The sequence below is a fragment of the Astyanax mexicanus genome, chromosome 1 (genome assembly GCF_023375975.1).
Source record: "Astyanax mexicanus isolate ESR-SI-001 chromosome 1, AstMex3_surface, whole genome shotgun sequence".
Taxonomy (NCBI): domain Eukaryota; kingdom Metazoa; phylum Chordata; class Actinopteri; order Characiformes; family Acestrorhamphidae; genus Astyanax; species Astyanax mexicanus.
The window spans coordinates 108,823,104-108,843,444 of record NC_064408.1 but is presented as its reverse complement, the minus strand read 5'-3'; the positions used below and the strand labels follow the sequence as shown (position 1 = coordinate 108,843,444).

Sequence of the window (20,341 nt, the reverse complement as noted above, 5' to 3'; positions counted from 1 at the left end):
GCTACACAGCATTTTAGTAGGTGTCCACCGGTATGGCGCCATTTACTGCCAATAGTCGAGAGTGAAGTTTTTGATTTCTTCATATATTGTGTCATTTTGTGGGACAAAGTAAACCAAATAGTAATCAAAGCCTTAATTTAAAGCCTTAGTGTTTTATATTATATGTACTCTTAACAGTACAGTAACTCACAAACCTATATAAAAAGCCCAGTCATGCAAACAAATCTAAATATATATATATATATATATATATATATATATAGAGAGAGAGAGAGAGAGAGAGAGAGATATATAATCCGTCAGAATCTTGAAAAATACTGTGATATTCATTTTTGGCCATATCGCCCTGCACTACCTACTCAGTGGTGGGCCTGTGAGGTCCTGACCATTGAGGAACAGGCTGAAAGGAGGATAATAAAGTATACAGAGAAGCAGGTGGATTATAGTCCAGTAATTATAACTTCAAATCGCTTCTATGTGGTCAGTGGATGATAAAATAATAAAATGGACAGTAAATCTATAAATACGGATGTGGTCATGTGGCCTATGTTTGATTCTTTCCAACAGCTGAATGAATCACTATTAAATGATCTGGGTCTTAATCATGTGTTTGGTAATATATATATATATTTTTTTACATAGCAACAACACAACTTATCACAAGACAAAACACTTGTTTTTTCCACCAAAATAGCTGACATCCTGCATCCAGAACAGCCACTTTCATATCCAGTGAGGACAAAAGTCCATAGCCTGACAGGAAAGCCTTTCGAAAGCGGACCTGTGTCTGGGTTTTGACGCGGGTGTGACGTGTGTGAGCCATTGGGACCAATTCCTGTGGCTGGTATTCTTCCCTATTCTTGATCCTAGTTTTAAACTAGGGAGTTCAGCAAGTTCCTCCCAGGACTGCAGAGTCATAGGCAGGCCCTAAATATATATTCTTGTATAATGTTTAAGCTCTAAATTCACTTCCTGAACAAGCTGAGATGCAGATCAACCCATATGTAGAGCACTGTTTTTTAACTAATGTCCTTTGCATGACCTGGTGCACAAGAGTGAGCAACAAATTGCGTGACAGAATTAGAACATACAGTATCATGAGCATAACAGGTTCATGTAGAGTTACACTGGCTCAGTAAAAAACAACGTTTACCAATGAGCAATGGAAGACAAGCGCAAAAAAAGGCAAACATCAAAGAACACTTGATTACCGGTACTTCATTTCTTAACATACAATCAAATCTGACCTTAACTCTCCATTCTTACACTATTGTAATAAAGACACACTGAATGGCTAGGTGCCTGGTTTTATACATCTCTGTCAATGGGACTGAATTAAACACCTGCATTCAGTGACTAAAAGGTGTGTCCCAATACTTTTGCCCATGTACTACACTACATTTATATCAAAGGGATCCACACCCTAGGACGGCCAATTACCGGTACAGCATATGACCTGGGGCCATGCACTCATTTGTTTATTTGAATCGGTTTGGATTAAAGAATCTGCTTTTAAAAGAGGGTATAACACAGGACTGACACCACTGGTCAGAAGTTAAACCTTCTTTTTTTATTTTCAAAGCATTCATAGAATTTATATTTTTATATCACTCAGTTCAAAAAGTATTGTTGCATCTTTTTCAGCACTACACTTGGTCTATAATGCAAAAACATTCTAGAGATCAAGGAACAAACACTGGAGATGAGCAAGTTAACAAAGGTTTAAAGTAAAAAAAAATATTTAGTGAACTTAATAAATGCATTTTAGCAGTACAGACATTCAGCAAGATTAAAAACTGTTAAAATATTTACATTTTTAAAATTGGATGGCACTTTAAAATAAGGCTCCTTTGTAAAGGGTTTATAGATAGTTTATAAAGGAGTTCATTAATCATATTTATTAGGTTGTAAATACTTTATAAACCATTAATAAGCAGTGACAACGTATACATATAAAGGACAACAGTGGCCTGTTTGCCAAATAGTGATTCCACTTTAATTTACACTGTTAAACCTTATTTTTTCTGTTCGTGTAGTCAGCAATCAATCACATGTCTGTTATTAACTTTAACTGCCCAGATTAAGCATTCATCCAATAATCATAACGTGGTGTATTTTAACATAAAATAACATTTAATAACTAAATTGACTTTCTATATTATTTTATTAGATATGGTAATGCTGGCTGATGGAAAAAAAAATATTACGTTTTTTATATATCGTAACTATTTTTAAATGATTTATAAAGTATTTATAATAAACTCCCTTATAGACTATTTCTAAACCCTTTATAAAGGAGCTTTATTTTAAAGTGGCACCCAAAATTGTTGTTGCCAAACCTTTGAATCTTCTGAATAAGGTACTTTATATGTCCAAATGTTTGTGGACACTCTTTCTAATGAATACATTCAGCTACATTAAATTGCACCCATTGTTGACACATTTATAAAAAAATATGCAAACACATACATTCTGTCTAGACCCGTTGGAGAAGTACTACCTACAGAATAGAGGGGTAAGAATCCCCCAGTATTAATTTGTAGAGCAGTTGGACTGTGTTCTCTGAAATGATGAAGCTCCATCTGGTACTTTTAGGATGAGCTGGGATGAGAATAAAGTTGGGTGGTGATCATCCAACCCTTTAATTTGATTAATGCTCTTGTCACTGATATGGCTGCAACTAATGATTATTTTGGTAGTCGACTAATCTGATGATTATTTTTTCAATTATTCAATTAGTCATCGATTATTTCTGCCATGTCCTCCATCTCTAAAAAGAAATTTCTTGAGTTTGTGCACTTTTAGAGTAAGCTGTGTGAGTAAGTCATTTACCCATCACCCACTTTGTGTAAGATGATACTGTTACAAATTAACGACTAGCCGACAATTAAATTTGTAGTCGACAAATTGAAATAATCGACATTGTGGATTATATCGATTAACCGTTGCAGCCACTGAATAGCTAAACTCTTTCCAATACTTTTGTCCATATAGTGTGCACCACAACAAGATCTCTACACTCTCAAAACAAGATTTATTTTTTTACATACTAAAGCTTATGAGTAAGCAGGTCAGCTCATCTGCCAACCTCCAGGCTTCATCACAGAAGACAACAGGGGAGCTTGGCTAGAATTAGCATTTAATGCAAAATAGGAGTAACACTACAGAGCAATAATAGCCCACTGAGGGTGCTGACTGTTCCATTCAACATTATTAGATGACACAAACCAACTCCAAAAAAGATATACATTGACAGAAGTACTAAGCTTTAAACTTTTTGAGATCACCAAATAACGTTCCCTCTGAAACCTATTCCTGTAAAAAAAATATAAATATATATACAGCTCTGGAAAAAATAAGAGACCACTTCAGTTTCTGAATCAGTTTCTCTGATTTTGATATTTATAGATGTATTTTTGAGTAAAATGAACATTGTTGTTTTATTCTATAAACTACAGACAACATTTCTCTCAAATTCTAAATAAAAATATTGTTATTTAGAGCATTAATTTGCAGAAAATGAGAAATGTCTGAAATTACAAAAAAGATGCAGAGGTTTTCAATTTGGTAAAATCAAAGAAACTATTTTTAGGGTCTTTTATTTTTTCCCAGAGCTGTATATATCGCAGGTTCTTTATATTACACCACTATTCGACACTTCCACATGCTCTGAGGATAATTTGACACCAATGAAAGCAAATGGCACACCCTAGAATAAATATTTAAGCGCCATCATGTCAATGGACGTAGACTGAAATGTATGACAGGCTGGAAAGAGGAACTTCTTGGATTACTGGGTACACCAGATTCTAAGTGTACTAAGTAATTTGATTTATTCCAGACTATAGGCAGATGTTGATAACCTGTAAGACTTTGGAAATGACTTATATAACACTGAGCACTTACAGAATAATAATATATTGTACTTTACTTTAGATACAGTGCTGTATATTTGTCTGGGACTCCAAACAAAGCTGAGTGGCATATTAGTATTGCATATGACATGCATATAATGAAGTGTATCTAATGCACAGTAACACATATCTTACAATCTTAATAGAGGAATTGCAATTACAGCTGCAAGTCTTCTTGGAACAGCAATACAACTTTGGCAGAAGTTTGGATTTATGCCATATATCCTATTCTTCATGGCAGAATCTCATAGGTTTCATTGGATTGTATATTAAACACCTGGAAACATTTTTATTTAGGTCTCTCAGACCTTCAATGGGGTTTGAGACCCTGTTTACACCTGGGCACTTTCTGTAGTTAGTATCTGGATTGTTCTGAATTCAGATAAATGCATCTATATTAGTCTAAAGACTACACATTGTTGGGGGGAATATAATTCTTTTTAGATTGGCTAATGGCACAGCAGTTATTACTGGTGCTTTAGTCATACAGTGAGGAGTTTCAGTTGTGGTAAGTGTGAACACTGTGTAACAGATGTGTTTTGTACTGCTATAACATGACATCAATTCCTCTTAGACCCTTAGACCATTCCTTGAAGTGCGTTTACACTTGCATTTTTATGTGTCTTGGCCTTATCCATATATAATACTGATTAATCACAATGCACAAATTTACCAGGTGTAAAACATGCTCTTTGAAAGAGGTTGTCTTCAATAATATTTCTGTATTTAACTGAATAACACTAGAGTTTTAAAAAAAATATCAGTTACTATGATCTACCACCATATACAAACATATACTCTATAAGAAACACATTAGCTTTTTTCACACTGGCAATTGTTCAGCTTTCTCTCACCCCAATATGGTTTGTTTACCACTGCTTTTCATCTTTTCACCACTTCCTATGCAGACACAGAAATGTCTCCTGAGCGTGGATTCAAAATACACTTTATTTTTCTGCTTTCTTTTCAATCAGCAGATAATATTTACAACTGGCAATGAAAAACACATTTCTGTGGTTTATATGATATATAAGAGTTATATCTGAAAGGTCCAGATTAAAATACTCATCTCTACCTCTCTTTCTGTCTGTCTGTCTGTCTGTCTCTCTCTTTCTCTCTCTCTCTGTCTCTCACACACACCCCGTCTTACTCTCTCACTGCCTCTAGTGGTGAGACTTTAGTGTTTAAATAATGTCACAATGCTTAATGTGACCTAATATACAGCTCTGAAAAACAAATCAAGAGATTACTTCAGTTTCTGAATCAGTTTCTCTGATTTAGCTATTTATAGGTTTATGTTTGAGTAAAATGAACATGGTTGTTTTATTCTATAAACTACAGACAACATTTCTTCCAAAAAATTCCAAATAAAAATATTGTCATTTAGAGCATTTATTTATTTGCAGAAAATGAGAAATGGCTGAAATAACAAAAAGTATGCAGAGCTTTCAGATTTCAAATAATGCAAAAAAACAAAACAAAACAAGTTTATATTCATAAAGTTTTAAGAGTTCAGAAATCAATATTTGGTGGAATAACCCTGTTTTTTTTTTAATGACAGTTTTCATGCATCTTGGCATGTTCTCCTGCTCCACCAGTCTTGCACACTGCTTTTGGATAACTTTATGCCACTCCTGTCCCAAAAATCAAGCAGTTCAGCTTGGTTTGATGGCTTGTGGTCATTCATCTTCCTCTTAATTATATTCCAGACGTTTTCAATTTGATAAAATCAAAGAAACTCATCTTTTTAAGTGATTTCTTATGTTTTTTTTCCAGAGCTGTATGTATCATGTATGAGGAGATCACGACAGAGGCATTTACGTGATTCCCCTCAGATGCTTGCTGTAACTTTTTTAAAGAACCTGAAAGAAGGAGCGTGTACTCTAGGATGCTCTCTCGATGGAGTGCACTCTTTTAACACTTAATGAAAGTTAAGACAATAGCATGCGTAGCTCACGGAAAACGCACTTAAGAGCTGAAGTGAATGCAAGCCAGTTCTCATTTAGGTCTAGTTCTCTCTCAGTGTTTTGACAATGAGAGTGATGGAGATCCAGCCCTGCAAAATGTTATTCGATTTCTCTGTGAAGTGTCTGCTTAATAATAAATCAGACCGGACCACAAGGGGGCCTGAGCGCGTGTGTCTGCGTGCATCTGTGAAAGATTTGGAAACTTTTTACGACATACGAACGTAACAGATAACCTTCAAGCCTGTCACTGTGCATTTTTTATCTTTTATAGAAGTTCATATTGTACCCATCAAACATGAGCATGTGCCTCAGAGGGAAACTCGGAGCCTCACGAACCACTTTAATCACTTACTGTAAGCTGTACACTATGCATATATGAATTAAACCAAGTCACTTCATATGATTCGTATCTGGATGGTATGTAGTCAAATGCGTCTCCAGTTAGACAGACTGAAGTCAAATTATCATAGTGGTCAAGTTCATACATTGTGCAGCAATTACTACTGGTGTTGTGATTGTACTGGGAGGGGGTTTGGTTGTTGAACGTGTCTTGGAGAGACAGATTTGTTTATACTTCTATAATATGTTTTCAGTGCATCTCAGACATGTTCACACATGCATTTTCATGTGGCTTGATCTTAAACTCAAATTATGGGTTTATTACAGCCTTATTTGTTTCCAAATGATTTATTAACTATTTTAAGCATGACTCATTATAATATTATATTTATTTAAGCACATGCATAAAGGTCTGCAATGTGACAATAACTTACAAGTGCATTTATATTTTAATAACGCACAATATAATATAAAAAAAAATATATATATATATATGTATATATAAAGTAATTAAATTAAATTGAACTCTATAAGAAAGCGTATACTAAATCAGAGATTTAGTGATTTATTTTAGTCTTTAATTAGCGATTAAAATATCTGTGAAACACTTCATGATGTATTTTATTTAAAATCCAATGAAATCTAAAGCCTGATTTTTTTAGAATCTACATCAAGTTTCTACCAGTTACATACAAATTTTAAAAACAGATTTATGTAACGAGTCATTATCAATAATTACCAAAGTATCTATTGTGCATTATTACACTTAAAATGCAATTATTATTATTATGTTTCAGACCTCCAATTATTTACTAAAAATGTTATAATATAAGAATAAGGCTTAATGCATATTAAGTACAATATGTAATTTAGTTTTTTTTTTATTAATTCTTCATTGAATAGGGAACTAGACCCTAATAAACTCTTATTGTGTTCCCTTTAAAATAAAGCATTACCCATAATTTTAAAATATGCAATAGTTCCTGTTTTTATCTTTAAGTTATAATTAGCTTATTAGCTTCTGTAGGGGTGGAACAGGTTGAACAAGTTGGCCAGTTGAAAGGTGAACTGCACTATGATTAGTCTGCTTCCACTGAATGTGTATCATATTTCCTTAGTGGCAAAAATCATATTTGAATTCAGGCTCTAAATATAGTTTAGGATTAAAACAACTCCAATACTTTTAATCTCCCTGTTAGAAAACGGTTTTCAATATTCAGGGCACTTTTCACATTAGCAGTGCAAGAGTTACATAATTAGTGCCTATGGGAATTTTGGGCTTTCCCAAGATCAACAAGCTGCAATTAAACTTAACACTATAATTTTCCAATGTCTCATTTGCATACACCCCACTAATCAGTATATAAAGGAACAGACTGAGCAGTAAAAGCAGGTGGCCTACCATGGAAGAAGCTCTTGACGCGTAGGTAACTGACGCTGAGACGCAGCACAGACAGTTTGTCCAGTTTGGAGATGATTTCAGGGGAGAAAGGCAGCAGACTGGCCAGCCGATCCAGCTCAGCGTTCAGACGATCTCTGTGTCGTTTTGACGGGTTGGATTTCTCCGTCACCGGGGCCGGCTTTCTGCTGGACAGACAGAAATACGAAGAGTTAAAGACGGTTTGTTAGAGACTTTTTTTAAAATGACCTGATATCTACATACTGTATATTAACCAGTTTCAGTAGGTACACCATCCATACAGCCCATATTCTACTGTCTAAGTAACTCATCCATCAAATCATATAAAAAAAAACAAACAAAGCAGATCTATTTGTATGACACTTTTTACAACTGATGCTGTCACAAAAGAGCTTTGAATTAAAAAAAAAAAAATCATACACCACATAAAACCTACAAATACACTATAAACATATTAAAAAGCATATTTGAGTATACACTTAGCACTGCACATACTGTATAAAGGTATGAATAAAGTGCTTCAAATGGTTATTTGAGTCGCATTACTGGGGTAGAACTAATTAAGAACCACTTTTGTATGAAAGTAATGTACAGCGGACAATATGACGATATTTTATTGCAGCATGACATGTTTTTAATTGTGATAAATAAATAAGATATGCATCTCTGAGTATATCAAAGATTTCTGCAGTGTGTAAAAAGCACACACAGAGTTTAATATGTTTAATAAGTTCTGTTTATTTGGACTAAGTGCATCACTTGATGTATTGAGTGAAAAACACTCTATTTAGATATCTGTAGTAATTATAATTATTGATTTTTAAAAATGTTATATTAATGCATTTTGACTGTGTGAAAGTATGATGATAAATATTGTGCATAACAAATATTTCTTTAAATATTATGATAGAGAATTTTTACCCCCCTAGTGTAAAGAAGCTTTTGAAGGTCTACAGACGTTCATTTTACCAAGATTAATTTAAAGGTTCCTCAGGCTCGCACATCCATTTATCAATCATGTTTCTCCATCAAACAAAAAGTGGTTATTCTACAATTATATCATATCATTATATCACTTAACAAACAATCTGTAACAACTTTATTATTAAGAGTCTAGTGGCGGCAAGGTATTTTAACTTGATTTTTAACTTTTTTATTTTTATTTTAACTTTAACTGAGTCTATCTTATTAATCCTTTAAGGCATGATGGTCACTGTTAAAAACCTCCTACTCTTTTTTCCTTATTTCTAACCATGTGATTGTGTTTAAAGAGGAACCTTTTCTAAAAACTTTTTAACGCTTTCTGGGGACAGATAAAAATATTTTTTTTTTGCAATGTTTTCACGAGTCCAGTGGACATTTTAGTCAAAATGACACTACCACTGCTATCGCTAGACCTAGGCTGAGATATTATAGTGCCTATAGTCAGTTCTAGACAGAGGGAGGTGGTCCTGTGGTAGCATATAACTTCCATTTGTGGACCCCACAGCCAGCTGTCTCAAATCAGCTAGCCCATGTAGCCCATTAGATGAGGCAAATGTAGAAATGAAAAACATTCGTGTTTTAGATTTCATTATGCTTTATGGCTGAATGCACGTGGATGCAGTCACTGTAGCTTTTACTATGTGTGATGAAGGAATTTAGTTAAAGAATTTAGTCAGAGGAAGCAAAAAGACTGTATTTTTTAAGTCATTTTTACGCATTTCTATTTTTCTGTTCATCATTACATTGTCAAAAAAAAAAAAAACTGGTGAAGTCATATTAAGCCAAAGCCTCAAAAACTGCAACAATAGGGCTAAGAGTTTTATATATTTATTTATTTATTTATTTAAATTTTAGGTCAGTACAGTGGATAATGTGAAACACAGATATAGATAGACCTTATACACAGTATTTTAACAATAGAAAAATAAACATAATTAGCTGAACTGAGATTCAATATAGGGAAAATAAAATAAAAACAAAAACGAAAATATGATTGTAGTTTAAAAAGAAGAAGCCTGTTACAAAAAAATCAACTAAATATTTAATATGGTTGATAATATCTGACCATATATTAATGTTTTTTTTTTTTTTCCTGAAGCTCCCTAAGTGTCTAGTGAATGATCATTTGTGAATAGATAACAACTGACAGAGTATTGGAAATCCAAGTAGGAAATAAGGGAAGAGTGGGATTAAACTAGAACTGTAAAATATATATTTTGTTGTGCAGCTGTAAAAGTAGCGAGAAAGAGGTTTTGATGTGGTAGAAACAGTATTTAAAGTTCTTATCTGATTACATTAATCAACGACATAAAGAAAAATACATCAGACTTTCATATTGACTGTACAGTGTTTTTTTTTTACTCTCATTCATAACTATGACCAACATATGTCTATTTTTATCACTAATTCATTCCTATATATCACTTTTTCCACACTGAAAACACAGTGCTGCAGTGCTGCTGTCAGTAAAAGACCGTAAGTGACCTCCTATCTTAGAGGCTAAAAACTCACCGTAGCTAAGATAGGCACGTTACATACTGACACACACATACTGTATATACACACATACTCATCTATAAAAATACTCAACTGCTTCTGGATGGGCTTCCTCCGCTTCCTCCCGGCGTACATGCAGTCCCCTGGTGGGATCATCTTGCACTCCTTGGAGGTAACAGGTGCGCTGAAAGAGTGATGCGGGACATATTCAAAAGTTTCATCATTCACACGTCAACTGAAACTTGTGAGCACAAACATTTAGAAACAGGATAATCTGAAAGCTGTGTTATTATTGGTAATTATATCATTCTGTACCATTTTTAAAAATATCAAAAATTGAGAATAGCATGATAGCATGAACAGGATAATCAACTGCATATAAAAAAGTTTACAAAATCTGTAAAATACACTTTAAATAGAATTCTATATTATTAAACATTCTTTTTCTAATAATGTCTCATTAAATTGACAACGTCATTTGTGGAATAAAGCACATGGCTCACAAAATTCTTAATAATATGATTTTTCCCTGGAATTTTCAACTTTGACCAGTTGAGTATTATGATTGTGACAAAAAAATGCTATTTATAGGTCAGTATATCCTTTTTCTCATAATGTCTCCTTAATCACACTCCGAAAACCTGAGATATTATATACATGTAACCTGACCGTGCACTTTGAAATCACAAGATTATCAGAAAACATTTTTTATTCTGAGATTGTAAAAAAAAACAACCTTCATTGTGTAGATATCACAAAGAAAATAATCTAAGCTATGAACCACTAAATAACAGGTCAGTAAACATATAAACCTTAACTTTAAACTTCTGTGGATCAGCTGGATGTATAGTCTGCAGCTGAAACTGAAATAGTCTGTGAGAGTGTGCATAAAGTACATAAACAGATTTGCTTCATCCCCTTACACTCTAGATTTGTGTACAAACAACAAACAACCAACAGGCTAAACAGTTAGAAAGCCTGACAGTGAACCAGTGATGCTACTTGTGGCTTCTTTTTTACTCTTATTTGCATTTATAAGTGTAAATAGATAAACTATTATAGATACAGCTCTGGAAAAAAATAAAAGACAACTTCTGTTTCTGAATCAGTTTCTCTGATTTTGTTATTTATAGGTATATGCTTGAGTAAAATGAACATTGTTGTTTTATAGTTCAGAAACCAATATTTGGTGGAATAATTAATGCATCTTGTCATGTTTTGCTCCACCAGTCTTACACACTGCTTTTGGATAACTTTATGCCACTCCTGGTGCACAAAATCCAGGCAGTTCAGTTCATCCATCTTCCTCTTGATTATATTCCAGAGGTTTTCAACTTTACACATTTTACACATTTTAAAAAGCAAAGTAAGCTACTATGTAACATTTAGCAGAAAATACTATATAAAACAAAATATCACAATTAGTGAATGACATAAAATGAAAAAATGAGAAATACACTTACCAGGACTCTCCACCAACAGTTCTTAGTTCCAGTCTACAAGAAGTCTCATTCAATGCAGTGGGAAGAATGGTGATTATTATTGCTTGCCTGCCTGCAGTTAGATGTGATGTTTGGTGATCATTCTGCTGGAGTGATGGACTGGGTCAGGTCTAGCTGTGGTGCTGTGCTAGGCTGAGGCTCTCTCTCATCAGTGTGCAGAGCTGAGGGCAGATGTGGTGCATGTTTTATACCCAATTGCGTCGCCTTCGCTTCCTCGCGTTTCAGGTGGCGGATTCCTCTGAATGACAAGCCGGTCTCTTCGCACGCAACTCTGAGCCTCACAAACCGTGCGCACACACACACATGCACGCGCAGGCACGCACAGGGGCTGAGCTGGGCTGAGAGAGGGGCGGGATCACACACAGGGCAGATCTGCGCTGCTACAAATCTCTCCAGAAGAGCAGGAGAAGCTCAGGCGACGGAGGCTCGGCTCGGCTCGGCTGAGAGGGGATCTGTGGAGCAGGCTGGAGGAATACTGGGGTGAAGACACGTCGAGGGACAAGAAGGAGGACCTGTAGACACGTTTTACTGCGTTTTCTGCTGGTTCTGCTCGCTGTTTGGAAAGAATTTGGACTGATAACTACTGTTCAAAATGGCTTTGCTGAACGAAGCAAAAATGGGACCAGGCGGCATCTGTGGGGAGCTTTTCTAAAACAACTGGACAAAACTAGTTTACCTGATTCTTTAAGGCTTCAAATTTTATCTACAAGGATTTTTACAAGGAGAGAAAAGTGTTGGGTTTAGGTTCATATTGGTACCTGAACCAGTTTCTGCACTATTAACCCTAGTTAATCAAACCAGGTGTATAATAACATATACAGCTCTGAAAAAAGAGACCAAAAGAGATATCTGATTTTGCTATTTATAGGTATATGTTTGAGTAAAATTAACATTGTTTTTTATACTATAAACTACAGACAACATTTCTCCCAAATTCCAAATACAAATATATTGTAATTTATAGCATTTCTTTGCAGAAAGTGAAAAAATGGCTGAAAAAAAAGTTCAGAAATCAATATTTGTTTTCATGCATATTTGCATGTTCTCCTCCACCAGTCTTACACACTGCTTTTGAATAACTTTATGCCTGCACTCCTGGTGCAAAAATTCAAGCAGTTCAGCTTGGTTTGATGGCTTGTGATCATCCATCTTCCTCTTGATTATATTCCAGAGGTTTTCAGTTTGGTAAAATTAAAGTGGTCTAATTATTTTGCTCCAGAGCTGTATATACATTTGCACAGGTGTACAGGTGAGTGAAATACTTAACAATAGTGGTAAAAATGCATAAAATGTAAAATACAGACACATAACGTACACTAAACACTACACACACATTATTGCATAAAAAAGTATGCACATTGTATTCTAGGTAGCTAACCTATATAAACTATGAAATTTACAGATGTTTATATTACTATTTGCACACATAATGTGCAACCAAAACACCCTATTATGCTGGTTGGCTAGTGTTATTAATGTGAGTAACATATGTAGGAAGAGATGAGGTGCAGTGATGAAAAATATGATTATTTGTGATGAACTGTGTGGACTGATACACTGCTACAGGCTGTTCAAATGTATAAAAATGTGAGATATGCCACAAAAAAAACAAACATTTTTTTTCCATACTTGAGTGAGATGGGTTCTTAGTATCAAGTAAAAGTATCTATGACATTGTAAAGGTTGGTAGCTGGAGATATAGCTAGCTAGATAAGCTGAGTTGGGACATATATTAAAAATATGTTTGTTTGTTTTTATTGTACACTGTGGTGTCTATAGCATTTATCATATGTGCACATGTCCACAGAGATCATCTGACAAAAGAAATATAACCTAACAAATAAATCAATTTACCAATTGATCTATTTGGAATATACTGAAATTGTGGATTTATTGTGTTTTGTTTCTGTAATTTTGTGTCGTATTATTATTTGTACATGTTTACATGTTCTGTTTACCTGTTTTTATTTCTATATTGTATATGTTATTAATATTTTTATATTGTGCGTAGTCCCTGACCAAATTAATGTAGCTAGCTAGCAAGCCAGTTAACAAATAATTTAGCTAAATATTGAAATTATGGGATTTATTGTGGTTTTTAAGTGTTTGTTATCTGTCCAGAGATGACACACACACATCTATCAGTAATATATTGGAATTGGGCTTGAATTGTATGGTGCTTGTATGGTATTTTAGCTAGGTAACTAGTTAGCATTTCAAGCAGCTGGACGTTAGCTAGCTTATTAGCTAACTGTGATGCAAACATATTTTCTCTTAGAAGATTAATGTTATTTGTATAAAATAAACACAATGAACTGATGTAAATCTACTGAAGAACCATTTGTAGTAACATACTGTTTAAGAGTGTACAAAACATATAAATAACTAAGTTAGCTAATGCTAGCTAGCTAATGTTAGGCTCTTTGTTATGGGTATGTCTCATTTCCACAAGCTGATGAAAATTGTGCTTTAGTTTATATTTTATAACTAGTATGTCTCTTTTAATAAACAGGAGAGCTGAATTGTCTTACCTAACTGCCTAATTCTATCTGTTATCTTTTTCTTCCTGAAATTTGTTAACTACAGAAGAAATAATTTTTTCCCTTACAACCCACAATGGGCCTGAGTTACCTAGCTAATTAAATAGCTAACTATATTCAAAGATTACTGCTATTCTATGCTCTGTTCTTTAAATGAATTACACCATGTCTTGCTATACTTTGATTTTGAAATGACTGTAGTGTGTGTACAACTAGCTGTTTTTTTTTTGTTTGCTTCACTGTAAACAGCCGTAAGTAAACAGTAGCTGTATTCCCCTCACAACATGGTTTGCCAAATGATGAGTTGTCTTCACAGCAAATAGGATGATGATTTATATTATTTACATTATAAACCAATTATCAGTGCATTTCAGAGGTTTCACTAGATTCCCAAATACTGTTAATGCTTAAAATTCACACTTTTGAGTATTTAAATCATACCAACATTTATCAATATAGGTTATAACCTCAGAACCCCTCATTGTTGTGTACAGTTGAACTCATTTCCCTTTAAGCACAGCTATTAACAACCAGATGTATTTTTTCCTTTCAGCACAGTGACCCGAATTGTTTCTGGTCAGCAAGCTTAACCCAGCATGTTAGCTGAAGCCGATATGTCAATGTTTTGACAGGCTGAGGCAAAGGCCTGACAACACTCATTCAGCATGGAAACAGGGGGGGAGGGGAAGGAGAAGGCCCAAATTCCAGCCCAGCCCTATCCACTGTAAGATTAGCTCTGCTTTAAGCACCAATAAGCCCAGGCAGTTGGAGCAGGGAGGCCAGCCTTTGCACGCAACCTGGCTTGTGTTTAAAGTAGGGTCCAGTAAACTGACATCTTGCCAAATTACTGCCAGCTGTCAGGCTTAACAGACGGCCAGTATGATGGTTGAGCTGTGTAATTTACAAATGAAAAAAAAACCCTAAATATTTCCAGGAATTAAATAAATTAAAGTACTGTACATAAAAAAAACACAAATACTATTCACATTACTGTATGCAATAAACAAATACAGCACCGGTTAGAATACAGTGTTTGACCTCCTTTTTACATAAAGGCACAGTCACCAGCATCATGTGACTCACAGCAGTCTGTTGGAGCATAAACACAAAATAATCCTGATTTAAGGAGCAAGAGAGCGCAGACGATTAAAGTAAGCATGTGCCACACTCCTTTCAGTTCATTTTCCGTGAGCTTATGCCGTATAAATATTTCAGTGGAATACAGCACAGTATTAACTCTCATTTATTACATTTTAAAGGCAATGGTTGGAAACTCAGAATTCTGTCTTAAACAAAAGATATTCAAGATACATTATGTGTCCAAATGTTTGTGGACACCCCTTTTAGTAAATGCATTCATCCACTTTAAAGTTGCACCCATTGCTGAAACAGATGTGCAAACACATACACAGCTTTAGTTGAGTCCCTGTGCAGAAGTAAAGCCAACACTATGGGACTATCTGGAGCAGATAAGCATGAAGCTATTGGCACCATACTAAGCCATGTTATGATGGTGATCATCCAACACCCTGACCACACCTGTCACCGAATACAAAAAACATCTAGAAAAAGCATTCCTGGGACATTTTCTGGCACAGTTTCTCCAAAAAGTGTAGGCTGAATTCTTTTTTAAAAACATTGATCACAGAAGAAACCATTAAATGTGGGCAGATGTCCCGTTACTTTTGTCCTTGTACTTTTGTAACAACAATCATGCACTACATCAACAAGAGAGCTACTGTACATACCTTACATATAAAAGAACAGTGATATATGCAAGCACAAAGCAGGCCTTGTGGCCATAGGGTTAGCGTGACCTTTTCCCTATACACGCAATATGCAATGTATTAAAGCAGCTGTTCAGTTCCCTTAATTGTTAAGATGCATATTCAACACATAACTGCATTAAAACAGGATGAATAAATATTAGTTTTTGATGCACAAAGAATGCAGAAATCCAATCAATCATAAATGCTGCCCCGAGGAAAACTCTAGGCTTGCTTCATGAATTTCTGCACTAACTTAATTAAAAATCAAAACTGATCTCTTTCGTCATGAAATACAAACAGACGCTGGCTTTTGGACTTTTTTAAAAGCATGGATGGTCATTGTCTATAGTCACCTGTTAATATCACCTGTTTGAAATCTCCTGTTATTTTTTTTTCTACATAAATTCACTATATGCCAAATTTCCAATGTGTTTCAGGCCTAAAATGCAGTTATGGGTGGTGTACAAAAAAACAAAACAAAAATAATTACAAGAAGGAGACAAAACCCATACTGTCTCATACTCTCTGCAATTAAACAGAATTTAAAGTAAATGTAGGAAACATTTATTAACATTTCCTATACTGTCCCAACCTTTACTGATTTGGGGTTGTATAGTAATTCACAAATTAGATTGACTTGATCCTATACTGGGTATATCTACTTATACATATTGTTATGTTTACAACCAATCATTGAATCTCCAAGTGGTAATGGTAAGTTTGGTAAGTTTACAAAAGCAGGCAAAACTCAAATTTTAGAATGAGAAAAAACATTTTTTTTTCTTAATAGTGACTAATTAATTTCTTACTCTAATCACACACTATGCTTACAGTTACTAATAATATACTCCTAATACTAATAATAATTTGAGGCTTAGTTCTGAAGATGTGAACTAAAACATTTGTTTATATATATGTGTCTATGAGGGAGTAATAGAAATGAGTTACAGACAGATTCAAATTGTTATTAAACAGTTTAAATATTGGACTGTTTTGCATTTGAAAGGATTTAATGTTCTCCCAAATGCAAAATTCTCAGACACACACACACCCTTCCCTCAGGCAGAACAGCAGCATTAAATGATGATGTAAATTTTTCATCTTGTTGATTAAGTGACTATTTTATCTGGCAGTCTGCCAGCACAGTCGGCTGCGCTCCAAGTGCATGAAATACGAAACACTGCCAAGCTGGAAGCCAGTCAGAGCCACACCTGCTGACATTACTGCATGGTAAATTCATGTGACTGACAAATTATTTCCAGTGATTTGATGTTACTGATGCCTAATATACATAATTTACATCTCTTCATTTATTTATGCAGCCTTAATATCAATAGGGATAGCAAAAAATTTAATGACAAAAATAAAAAATCTATTGTTAAATTTGTTAGATATAAATCTGTCCATTAACAATCACAATATAAAATAAAAAAATATAAAATATATTTAAAAAATGACAACGAATGAAAAATGTAAAATGTAAAACAAACAAAAACTCATCCATATTGATTACTGAAATTTAAAACACATTTAATCTGGCCTTCAGTTTTTGGATATGACAGACAATGTAATTAGCCCAATATGGGCAGGATTAGTTTCTCAGGGGTCCTGGGGTAATTTTCTCTCTTATGGGGGTCCTCTGTGATTTTATTTCCGTCCGGAATGATCATGTACATGTTTTTCTCAAACACCCTTCTTACCATGCTGATAAGAGCTATAGATACAACTATTGTGTGATTTAAAACGTACACCTTTTATTACATTCTGCAAACTGTAGATTGTGGTTCTGTTGTATTCCAGGGACATATATGCTGTTTTAGGATTTCAGGGTTAAATATAAAAAATATATAAGGTAATTTTCTTTTTCACATGTGCTCCTTGTGATTACATATTCCATCTGAATTAGCCATGTCTTTATTTTGCATCATCCTTCACATGCAGAGTTACCTGTTATTATTATCATTTACATAGTTCTCAAAATCATAATTTTCTCACAAAATCTAATGTTTATTTTATCTTTTTAATTTGAGCCACATCCTAAACTGAAGCAGATGCTATAGCATGTTTCAGCAGTGTAAACATATCTGTCTCTACAACCCAAAACTATGTCCAGTACAACTGAAACACCAGTAGTAATTGCTGCACAATGAGAAAATTTACATTTTCCATACTAAGGTGAAATCAGATGTCAGTCTGATTAACCAGAGAGGTATTGTCTACAAAATGCAAATGTATATGTATCAAGTCTTATTAGAATAAAGAAATTCGAGATTGTAGTTACCGGTACATGAAGTAATCAGGTGTAAACAAGGTCTGTATTCACCAAATCATCAAAAATAAAATTTTAGGTCTTTGCTAAACATCTCTCAGAGATCTACTTATTGATTTTAAAACCTTTCCAAATCACAAAACCCAAATGACATCAAAATCAAGTTGCTGTTGTAGGTTTATCTTGTTCCAAACTGAAATTAGAACCAACATCCATTTAGCCATATATCCATGGATGCAGCTGTTGTGAATATGATCATGTGACTACATGGAGCAAACATTCTAGTAACTCGTTCATCACGAGGTAGCTTTACTGCTGTCTGGGTGCAAGGGGAGATGTGTAAAGGTTTTATTACAGATGTATCCTAATAAACCAATTCAGTCTGAATAGGGCTTTTGTTCAGTTTGGAACATGCCATCAGTGTTTGATGATGTGAGGAAAGAACTTGTTGAACTTTGGGCTGCAGTTCAGGTGCCTCCTGTTTTGTCGAAGGCAAGACCTCCCTCTAGTTACATCCCAAAATCTAGAAATGCAGCCAATGTTTGGAGCAATTATAATTACACAGCTGATGTATCCTTCCCATTCCTCTTATAAAGTGAAAGGAATACAATAATTTTGTTACATAAAAAATAGGTAAAAAATGGCAGAAAACAATGCCTGTGTATTTTATATAATTTGTTTGACTATTAAATGTGTCCTTCCACTAAAATTCACTTTTTCTTGTTCTTTGTTCACTTTTTCTTGTCAATAGGTCTCTCTGAGTTGTATAAGCATTTTGCACATAAACTCTTCCTCAACCTCCATCGTCTGCAGTAGCTAGAAAAAAAAAAGTCAATCAGAAAAAGTCTATGTCAACTCGTGAGTTCATGGCCTTGTCCAATTTGGCTCGCAACCACCGACAGACAGAGCTAAAGCCAGCAAGTCACATCTCCTCAAATAGGAGCTGACGGCGCTAGGAACATCATGGCAGTTCGTTCCTGTGTTATTTGTGCAAATAACACATCAGTGTTATATACTTTGCATAGTAATTCAGAGCTGAGGAACAAATGGTTAGAATTTGTCTATGGAACACCACCAGTGAAGCACAATTAAGCTAGGTAGGTGTATTTTTAAAACAGTTCTGTTTACACTAATTAAAAGTTAAAATCCACCCCGGGGTTTCGTTCCAACTGACTGGGTGGTTCTGCTGCGACTCAGCCAACCAAACTGTGAAATAGGTTTTTACTTTCTGGACCTGGAGTACCCACTTCTGTGAGTTTATATACGTTTATATAGGATCTCCGGTGGATTTCGCATTTTACAGAGACTCTAAGACTACGTCAGTGGCTGACCTGCACTTTGCAGGGCATTACACACATGTTGGACAGTAACATAGGACATTGCAAAGACTGTTTTTAGTGTAAAAATGTATATTTTAAAATGTTGTCCATCTCACTGCCTCGTAGTGCTGTTAGTCAATCAGATGCGATATGTTTGCAAAAACAACGGAATGAGGCCTTTACGTTTTGTTATACTCTTTCATGTGCAAAGATCAATGGGTCAATGGGCCAGACCTGACTTTGATTGAAAATGTGTGGGATATTATTGGACGTGCTATCTACCACAAAATCTGCAGGAACTGCATGAGAAAATTCAAGCTGCATAAAATGGATTACCATAGGACACCATTAGGAACCTCTACAACTGCATGCCGAGACGTCTAACCTTTTTTTGTGTTACACTTGTTACACATGCATTACATGCATAACATCTGTATGTGTAGCTTAATAAATAAAATCCATACGTTTCTCAAATCAGTCAATTTTTTTATATTTTTTGTTCCTGGTAACCTTTATCTGTAATATATATCATATAGCATTACAATCCAACAATTCCTTCTAGATGCAACTATTTTTCCTACTATGGTATTCCTTTGATGCTGATATGGAGAACAGAAGTATCGTCTTCATAAAACCAAGGTTTCAGAAAGTGAACTTCAGCTGAATTTCTCCTTAATCTTTGTGAAGGTTATTCCATTGTTTCCCACCTTCACTACTAGGGTATTTTACCGTTCAAATGCAATTATAGATACTCCTCAGTCCCCTCAGAACAAGAGCCAGTTCTGGTAGCTGCAGTGGGCAATGACCTACCAAATGTCAGT

The 20,341-nt window shown here is 34.7% G+C and overlaps 1 protein-coding gene across 2 annotated transcripts in view; it reads right to left on the bottom strand.

The window, feature by feature from the left end:
• LOC103026934 (uncharacterized) overlaps positions 1 to 11,992 on the bottom strand; it is an 85,183-nt gene extending 73,191 nt beyond the window's left edge. Inside the window, exons 1-3 of one of the 2 annotated variants that reach the window (XM_049464032.1) lie at positions 11,585 to 11,992; positions 10,216 to 10,305; positions 7,623 to 7,807 (exon numbers count right to left, since the gene is read on the bottom strand). In XM_049464032.1, the coding sequence (XP_049319989.1) occupies positions 7,623 to 7,807; positions 10,216 to 10,277 (247 nt within the window). In that variant the 5' untranslated portion in view covers positions 10,278 to 10,305; positions 11,585 to 11,992. The remainder of the gene's footprint in view (positions 1 to 7,622; positions 7,808 to 10,215; positions 10,306 to 11,584) is intronic. The other variant, XM_049464041.1, reaches the window with a different exon arrangement.
• Between the last annotated feature and the right edge of the window lie 8,349 nt (positions 11,993 to 20,341).